The following is a 10,146-nucleotide window of genomic DNA, read 5'->3' as shown; positions in this document are numbered from 1 at the left end:
CATTTAGGTCCTTCCATCACATTTACTGAATGTTTTCAGAACCTTTAGTAACACATTACAGGAGACTATAGGGGACCAAACTAGAATGATACTGCAGCACTGCAAAAGTATCAGTTCTTTCAGTAACAGTTACAGTTCTTTCAAACTGGTTCTTGGTCTGTGTTCACGCTTAACACACTCAAACATAAAATACAAAGCAGGAAAACATCATTAATTTATTTTGTTAACAAAAACAGATTATAAACTAATATTAAATGTGGTCATGCATAGGAAGGGTGGGGGAGATGGGAGGGGGGGATCTCAGTCAATTCAATTCAATTCAGTTAAAATTGGCTTTGTTGCCATGACAATTTCCACAGTAAAGCATCAAAATGTGTCCAAATAATGGAAACAGTAACAAGAACATAACGATTTATATTAATTATATATTCAGGTTCAGCTTTGCGCATGCGCCGCTCAGAAGTGACGAACGCGGAAGTGCAGGGGAGAGATCAAAACAAAACAACGGTCACTTATTAGAAGTACAAAACGAGGATTTTTAAAGAAGAATGTCGATGATTTCGATATAAGCCAATAGGACACTGGTTTTCCTTTGCTAAAGTAAGGAAACTTTGCTTCCTTTGCTCCTGTTAACAAACGTTGGTTTCACGAGACTCACTGGCGCATGCGCAACGCTGAACTCATACATCATCAGCCCGGAACTGCTTCCGTGTACAACTGTTGGCGCAAGCTACAGTGATTATTATGTTTTGAATATGGATATTTTTTCTTACAAAAACGCATCGATTCGCTACAGGAGGCCTTTGTTCACCCCCCGGAGCCGTGTGAGACATTTTTTTTTTATGGATGGGTGCTTTTTATTTAACTTCTTTTGTACTGATGCATGCAACACCCGCTGAGTGGCATTAAACAGCTTGAAAGATCAAAGACCATTTTTAATATAACTCCTACTGGATTCGTGTGAAAACACCTGGGATGACTTGACGGTGAGTAATTTATGGGCTAATTTTCATTTTTGGGTGAACTAACCCTTTAAGCAAAAATGTCACCAATTCATGGTATCACGGTATTGTTGTTACAGCTCTAAAATGCGTTATTTTTAAATGTCTGGGTAAAAAACAACAACTTTTTTTATTATTATTTACAATGTCCATCAGCTTGATTCAGTCATATTATACGTTCAATCTGAATAAAACCAGTTAGTTTAGATAAGATCAAACACTTTTTTCAGGTCAACTGTCAGAACAGTTTGCATTAGAATTTTGCCACTAGCGTTGACACTCAATCTGACGTTTCACACTCCATTACATGTACGAGTGGCATCTGCTAAGAACAAATGTTTAAGCTTGGTGAACATTCATGAACACACTCACATTTTGTTCAGTTTGATATAAAGTTTTTATTTTCACATTTCAGAGTCATTTCTCAGTTTGGATACTGACAGTTTCAGAAGTTTTATTAGTAACATCACAGCTAACAAAATATGTTATAAGAACGTTGTGCTAACGTTCCCATTAAGTTATGAAAATGTTCATTCAAAATGTAAAGTTTTTAAAACATTTTAGAAATGTTTTTCTTGGTTATGCAAACATTACGGGAACATTACATTTGATCATTTTGCAAACATTATGGGAACATTACTTTTTGAATGTGTTCTGAACGTTCTGAAACAAGTAACATTTAAAAAAAATTTGGATAAGCGTCCAACTAAAACATTGTAATTACATTTCTGGAAAAAATATTAACCAAAGTTCTTAGAATGTTCCTTGTTAGCTGGTATACTTTATATATGGCAAAACATAATGAATCACAAAAATTGTTGGCATTAATACTTCACATCAAGCTTAAAAAAAAACAGACAAACTTGCTCATGTCTTAAGATAAGTAGATGATGTATACTGTTGCTAAGAACAGTGTTAATTTCCAGTAAACAAACAGATGGCTCCAAAACATCTGATATTACATCGCCATCTTTGTATAAAACTGCTTTAAAAAGCACTAAATGCAGGAACGCGAGACATGTTATACAAACACACACAGATATCTGGGTCAGTGGTGGGCGTATGCATTCCTGCTGTATGACTACATTTACTAATGCCCTGTGAAAGCAAACACACACACTGGAAGTGTGACAGTGACTCCAACAGTCTGGTCAGAATGAAAGCGAATATTTGAAAGCAAAAGCATTAAGCGAATATCTATTCTACAGAGAATGTGGTCAGTATCAGTGCAATGGAATCTTGTCGCGATCTGATTAATCACCATGCATGAAGTTACCAAATGTCAAATAACACCAAAGATAAAATTGTTATTTTGAGGATCAGCAATAAAAATGCTTATAAGTTATAAAAATGTTGTGGGAACATAATTCCAGTTTTGGAATGCTTCTAAAACATTGAAATATCCAGTTTTCTTATCACGGTTATGATGTAAAAGATTACAGAGACGTTTCTTACAAAGTTTTAACTTTATTTTCACCCAAAATATGTTATTTGAATGCTTATTTTTAATATTCTAAGAACATTAAAATGTCCAGTTTTCTTTTTGTGATTAGAATGTTACAAAAATGTTTCTTAGAGCATTCGTCAAGTTCTATCTATTCATCTTCAACATCCACCATTTCAGCTGTAGCGTCTGGACCAATCAGACACACCATTTTTCATTTGATGCTTAAGCTGTAACCCTTTCCTATACCAACTGTATGTGTGTGTGTGTGTGTGTGTGTATGTGTATGTGTATGTCAGACCAGTTTAAGTGTTTATGTAGTATGTTAGACTAGTTTAAGTGTTTATGTAGTTAATAAAGTCTTACTTGTATCACACTTGACGTTGTTCATTGTTTGCTCATAACTGGAGTCCCTTAATCATGCAGATTTATGCTACAGGCTCTCTGTAGAACTGTACAGTAAGAAAGTTATTTACCTTAATCAGGAAATTAACGTTCTTAGAATTGACAGACAGTTGACCCTGAGAGGTCAAGTAAATATCTACAGCGGATCTAAATATTTATAATTAATTATAACTAGTTATGATTAATTATTCATATTTCCCCATGAGCTGATTCGCTACACAGCATTACATTTACATTCATGCATTTATTAGAAATTCATAAAAAATAAAGCTTAATATATCTATAGGATACCCTACAAGCTTTCTGTCATTTTAATTCTTCCTTTTTCATGACAAATACCAAATTATCAGTTTTACTGTAGCAATTATAATGGTGTTATTTTGACAGGAATAATGGTTTCTAACCACACTGTTCTCATAACACAAACATAAACTATGGCTTTAGATTTGAGACTGACAGGACTTTATAAATCCACTGAGCAAATATGTTTAATGTACATCGTTGTTTTGGTTATGTACTCTATATTCATAAGAACACTGCATATGTACTGTACATACAGTATATGACTGTTTTACAGCATGTTTGTCAAAAAATTGAAAATAATGAGGTGAAAATCTGACGCAGGAAACAATGTAAAGTGTAAACTGTTTGGAAATCTTGTACATTATTATTATTTAATCTGTTCTCTTAGGTTCACTCATGTTTATTTCATGTTTTAAGTGTTTTGGACAAATTTTACTTCGATTGATCATATTACAGACTGGACTGAGAAGGATGTTTTAAGTTTTAATAGAACATTTACATATTTTACTTCAAGAAAAACTCGATATGAGGCCTTTAAAAAACAACGAGGTACTGGATAAAAAAAAAAAGTTTGTTGGCTTGAGAAAGCCTGACCAGAAATGTCAAAAAGTAGATTTAATAGCTTTAAGTCAGAAGGTTTTACATTTTAAGTTGTTAAAAGTTTGATTAAGTAATAGTTTTAAAAGATGGGTGGTTGCTAGGGTGTTCTGGACGGTTACCAGGGTGTTGCTAGGGTGTTTTGGGTGGTTACAAGAGTGTTACTGGGTGATTGCTAGGTAGTTGCTAGGGTGTTATAGGTGATTTCTAGGCGATTGCTATGTGGCTGCTACGGTACTCTGTTTGCTTGCCAGATGATTGCAAGGGAGTTGTGAGTTGTTGCTAGTCTAGGGGTGTCTAAGTCATTGCTGTGTGTTTACTATGGTGTTCAGGATGGGTGCTATGTGGTTGCTGGGGTGTTTTGGATGGTTGATAGCCATTGGTTGGCAATTCACAGTTGCATTTTCACAAATTTTCAACCAGCTTTGTATTATTACAAATGTCAGTAGTAGAAATAAATGAATAATGTGTATAATTTTTCTGTTAACCTGCACCAAAAGATCAGTTTATTTGTCAGCAAAAGTCTGCCAGAGGATATAAAACACATCATCCAGCAGATTTTGGACAGATCCAGGGATTTTGAGAAAACTACACATTGTATTTCAGTATAGTCTGATCGAGAACATTATTGGTGTTTTTTTTTTTTTGCCACAGCCCTTTTTCTTTGTTTTCTCTAGTCGTGTAGCACCGATTTGAAATAATAATAATAATAATAAAATGTTTACTGCATAGCAAACATTTATTAAAAACCCCTCTTGCCAGTGGTGATGTACCCTTTTAATAAGTCAGATAGTGGAGAAGTGTCAGAAAATGTTTGTGCTGGATCAACAAGTGAAATGGGTCACCCACATAAGAACTGCATGGCGTGTTCAGGCGTGTGCATTTTGTTGTTTTGTTTATTGCATTTTCTACCATCCATGAAAAGCCACTAAAAAACAGTGATAAAGGTCATTATATTATTGACAGCTGTTAAAGGCTCCTCATTGATGTTGCAATGAATGTTCCTGCAAAGGGAGAAAAACATCATAAATCACTCTTAAAATGCGGATTATAGGCTCAGATTTCATTTTGATGTAACCTAGAGCTTCTAAACAAACATCAACGTGCAAGAAGAGTTCACATACTATGCCTATGAACTTGTTACTGTAAGCTGCTATTTATTTTAATTGCAATGAACACATTTAGGTCACAAGGGGAAAAAATGGACTTACTTCTGATCTGATGTCTATTTCTGCAAGTAATTCCCACATATGCTGCAGCAATTGTGATCAAAATGACGAGAGACCCGCAGACTGAAGAAATCACAATGGTGCTCTGGACGCTCTGAGGTTCAGCTGACTCTTTTCCTTGTACTTGTTGTGCTACAAGAACAATAGAAGTTCATTGTATATTTGTGTGGAATAGTGAAATGGTGTTTGTGGTCTTAAGTCTCCATAGAAAGCTTTCTTTTGGATGCAAACTATGTAACCTGACATATACTCAGTATGGTAGCAATGAGATAAAATATGACCTTAAAGTCTACAGCAAAACAATGGCTCCAGTTCCCAGGGAACAGACAGATAAACATAGATAAAATAAGCATCGTGAAGTCAATTGTGTAAGTAAAAGAAAAAGAAGGATCTCCTTATTTCTCACACAAGCGTTCAGAGAGCTCACATTTAGTTTTAAAATTCTGAATGAGTTTATTGTATAATCTACATGTAAAAGTCTTGCAAAAGTTGTGTAGTATTTATTTCTGCCACAGAATTTAAAAAAAGGTAATCGCTTTTTATTTCACAGTTCAGACTTTTTTTCTCGCAAATGCGAGTTTATATCTTAATCCTCACTTTGTCTCACAATTCTGACTTTTGTATAGACTCAGAATTGTGAGATATAAACTCAGAATTGAGAGATTATAAAGTCAGAATTACGAGATATAATGTCAGAATTGTAAAATATAAATTCAGAATTGAGAGATATAAACATGCATCTGCAAGAAAAAAGTTACAATATTTTTTTTTTCTTTTTATTTCATTGTGGAAATAAGCTTCCATAGTGCTGAATTAAGAATCAATGGTAACATATTTATTGATTTAATCAAATTAAATGACTTAAAAACAATATGTTTGGCTTTTCATCTTGGTGTTTATGTTGAGGTTCACTTTATATGTAAAATTATTTTGATAAGTTTGAATATGTGAAGAACAAAAATATGCAAAGTTATAAACCATAATTTTATAAACAGGTAGTTGACACAAAATACATGTTGATGTTATGCTCCATTTATTTTATTTTAAACCACTTTTTGTATGCAGATTAAATCATTTTAAAGACTACATATTTTGATTTTACACCACAGGACCATTAAAATGAACAAGTGAACACAAAAATGGCATATAAAAGCATATAACATACACTTTCCCTTCATAATTTGAGTATGTGATATGCAAGTACAATGCGAAATAAATGCTGATACTGACCTGTGACCTCCAGATAGATTTTTTCATGCCTTAAAGGTTTTTTCTTATAGTAACAGATGTACAGTCCCTGGTCTGATGAACACACAATATGAATCACAAGAGAACAGTTTCCTGTCAGCCTCAGCTCTGTTCTGTTCCTGTACTCGAGTGCCATTTGGTTGTCTTCTTGGTCGTCATCTTTGTAGTAATTAACCACAAGTGCCTGATCATCGATGGACTTCTGCCAGACCAGATACGGAGGCCAGTCAGGAGGACACATGCAGGGAAGAGCTGCTGCTTCTCCAACCATAGCATTAACTTTAATGACAGGGTGGTCTGTGGAGGAAATATTAAGACAAACGTCTCACATCTGAAGTTTAATAAATATTATGGTACTGTAATGATATCAGATACTATATGCATTGAGATTTATACCATGACTGATTCATCAAAGAATAACATGATACTACTATGGTACGAGGCCAAACAATGGTACTTTTTGGTTAGTGTACTGTGTGTGTCTGTACTACAAACCATATTTTAGGCACACATTTGTACCCAGAAGTGAGCTAAATCTGTCAAAACCTCCTCATTATCCTCATTTGTTAGTTCTCATTTGTAAAAACATTATAAAGTCTGTATGTCTGTCCTGTGAAACGAACAGATCGTATTCCAGGGGCAAGGGCGCCTGCAGGTATATGGCTGTACGCTGATCTAAGTGTGACCAGGTACTACTTTCCCCTATTTTTGAATGAATGTACAAATAGTCTTTATGCATTGCTATTGGGGCGCATCACTTATCCCATGGGTTGTTCCTCCCTAGTAACCCACTGGCGATTGTTTTTTTTTTGTGTGTTGTATTATTGCCTTAGAGCGTGGATATTATTTCAGCATATTTTAGGCATATGCAACGCAGCTAGCCAGAGACATTGGGAGTCAAACATATCCAAACATTAAAGAAGCATGATTGTTCAGCGTGCTAGACTGTGGTTGTCACTGGGTAAGTTTGGCTCTCATTGGAGGAGGGGACAGATTTGGACATTAGTGTGGTGGTTAATGATTTTGTTCTTTTCTAAAGGTATTTGGGGTCTCCCTTCTCTGCCCAATTTTGTGTTTCCAGGGTGGTTGTAGGGAGTTGACGTTGTTCTGCAATCAAGAATAGAAGGAATTCACTCACTCATCTGTTTTGTGTTCCATGTCGTCTGTGCCGGTGTTTTCCAGACCCTCATATTTGTGTTAGTTTGTGGGTTTTCTTTTCTGTAATTTGGTGGTTTTGTTTCTTTTGTAAAATTGTTATATGATCATTGTATGTGTTTTTTCTATTATGATTGAGGCCAGAGTGTCTGAAGTACTATTGTACTGATTGTGTTTTGTTGGTTTGTTTGTTTCTTTTTCTGAATTGATTATTATTAGTGGTAAAGATTTTTATTTTAGTAATCTTGTAGCCCTTTGTATATAAGTGTTCTTTGAGTAGGAGGTTGTATGTGTTAATCTATTATGTTATAGAAGTTTGTCCGTAAAGATTTGTTCTTGTAAACATTTGCTTAAGTGTGTGTGTGTGTGTGTGTGTGTGTGTGTGTGTGTGTGAGTGTGTGTGTGCGCGCGTGTGCGCGTGTTTTGCTTACAGGAGCTGAGGGCTTCAGGCAGGAGGTTCTATCGATCCATTCGTGTGCTGGAGGTGGGTTGGACACTGTGTGCGGTGCTGCAGTATGGAGCACGGATTTGGGTGTGAGTGAGGTTTGTTTTGATAGTATTCCAGTCCTTCAGCACTCAGCCCTGTATGTGATTTAGAGTGTTTGTTTTGTGTTTTTGCTATTTTGTTACTATTATTGTTGAGTGATGGTGTGAATTCCCTTCTTGGTGTAAAATCATTTATGGAAAGATTCGAGGGCATGGCCTTCTATTATGTGTTACTGATGTACTTTATGTGATGTGACTCAAAGAATTTTGTATGGTGCTCATGTCTCTGGTCCATTTTAGTGAAATGAACTTGTGTGCCTTAATCTAGTTTCAATCATTCTTTGTGTTATACATCAAAGTGGCGTAGTCGGGTTTCATTACAATTGAGAAATTACTGTATTGTATTTATTGTAGTAGTTGGACCCTAGTGGTCTCTTCCTTTCTAGCCTGGCCACATAAGCAACATTTTCCCTGTGAATATTTCAGCAGTTATTATTTGAGTCCCGCATTTCTGTTAAATGAACTATATGACAATCATTTGTGGTTTAATCATACTTTTGAGCCGGTTCTCTCTTTTCGGTGAACTGGCTGAATGCGGACCACACTTTCACTGAATCACATAGGCGGAGCCTTCCCCTGGCCATGGGGGCTTGAGATAAAAATGTCTCCAAATTTGACAAAAATGCCCCTGCACAATTAAACTAAATCTATCACGGCTGTCGTGGATAAAGGGAAAATGAAATGAAAAGTGTTGATTGCGGCATTAAATGTAGATCTGCTCATCTCGCATCATATTTCTTTTTACGCGTTTTACAGCGTTGTGCATTATAACCAATCACACACAATTCTGTTGAGTTTATGAATGTAATGGCCAATCAGAGGCGTTCAGATGAGTCATCGCTGAAACGTCATAGTTTTGTTTAGTGCACGAGCTCGTTGACTGAATTGAGCTCTCTTGTGAATTCTCTCATCATAAACAACAAGTGCAGATGTATGTGCGATGTAAGTAAGAGATTCATTTGAGAGCGTAGGCAGTTTCAATGATAATAACAGAAGTTTTTTTTTTTTTATAATTTTTTTTGAGAGTGCTTAAACTCGCGCTAGACTTAAGTCATTGATAATGTGATAATGTAAATGTTCTTTGCTCGCTTCCGGTATATAATTTATTTGCTATTTGAATAACCGTGGAAATTAAATCAAATACTAAAATAATGTTTTTTTTATTAAGCTGTGATCATGTTAAATGCAAATTCAGTCATATTAAAATATTTTATGACATGACACCCATATCTGGCCTAATAAAATGGGTTTGTGATGTGTGTATTACACTAACATTAGGCTGTTTTAGCCTTATACCCTGGAGCTGGTTCACCCTTTGCCTATGCTGAATCATCTGAAGCGGTTTCGGTTAAAAAAAAAAACAAGAACGCCAAACTGTGCTGGATAAAATGTATAATCAAGTACAAACAACTGAAAAAATACTACATTTTGAATGTTAACTTAAAAAATATCAGCTACTGCTGTGCTGAGTCTTGTGAAAAAGCGGCCATTCACACGGAAACGGGTTTTGTGTCCGTGCTGTTTTTCAGATGTTTTCCTATGTGAACATGCGATGGATGTCTTTGACAAGTCATCCCGGCTTTTCATTGTCTGTTCGGATTTCAATAGGTCCATGTGTTCAAACTTAACCATGAAGCTTCAGTTTCAGATTGAGCTGATATCTACATGATACCTGTCAGAGATGTTTGTTCATCAGCACACTTTCACTTTCACTGACTGACCCACACACTTTCACTCGCAAAGAAAATGTGCTCGGAAGCGAAAGTAATTGCACAGCCACCACATTCATAAACAGTAACTCACTTATGTGTTAGAATAACATGAGTGGCCAAACTCATACTGGTACTTTTTGGTATTTTTTTGTTAGTCTACTGTGTGTGTGTGTGTGTGTGTGTGTGTGTGCGTGTGTGTGTATACGAACTATATTTTAGATATAGCACAGATTTGTACCCAGAAGTGAGCTAAATCTGTCAAAACCTCCTCATTATTCTCATTTGTTAGTTCTTTTTAAAAACATTAAAAATGTTAAAACATTGTCTGTCTGTCTATCTACAGTGGGTACGGAAAGTATTCAGACCCCCTTAAATTTTTCACTCTTTGTTATATTGCAGCCATTTGCTAAAATCATTTAAGTTAATTTTTTTTCCTCATTAATGTACACACAGCACCCCATATTGACAGAAAAACACAGAATTGTTGACATTTTTGCAGATTTATT

General features: G+C 35.5%; 1 protein-coding gene across 2 annotated transcripts in view; it reads right to left on the bottom strand.

Annotated features, from left to right (window-relative positions):
• Nucleotides 1-1,777: 1,777 nt before the first annotated feature.
• The window catches only part of LOC107689946 (myelin-oligodendrocyte glycoprotein-like), an 18,144-nt gene continuing 9,775 nt past the window's right edge, over nt 1,778-10,146 (bottom strand). The window contains exons 2-4 of one of the 2 annotated variants that reach the window (XM_016488134.1): nt 6,210-6,524; nt 4,962-5,111; nt 1,778-2,099 (exon numbers count right to left, since the gene is read on the bottom strand). In XM_016488134.1, the coding sequence (XP_016343620.1) occupies nt 2,092-2,099; nt 4,962-5,111; nt 6,210-6,524 (473 nt within the window). In that variant the 3' untranslated portion in view covers nt 1,778-2,091. Of the gene's footprint in view, nt 2,100-4,469; nt 4,755-4,961; nt 5,112-6,209; nt 6,525-10,146 lie in introns of those variants that run through there. The other variant, XM_016488133.1, reaches the window with a different exon arrangement.

Source organism: Sinocyclocheilus anshuiensis, unplaced genomic scaffold (genome assembly GCF_001515605.1).
Source record: "Sinocyclocheilus anshuiensis isolate Anshui unplaced genomic scaffold, SAMN03320099.WGS_v1.1 scaffold1685, whole genome shotgun sequence".
Taxonomy (NCBI): domain Eukaryota; kingdom Metazoa; phylum Chordata; class Actinopteri; order Cypriniformes; family Cyprinidae; genus Sinocyclocheilus; species Sinocyclocheilus anshuiensis.
Note: the sequence above shows the minus strand (reverse complement) of the source record. Positions and strands in the feature narration are given on the sequence as shown.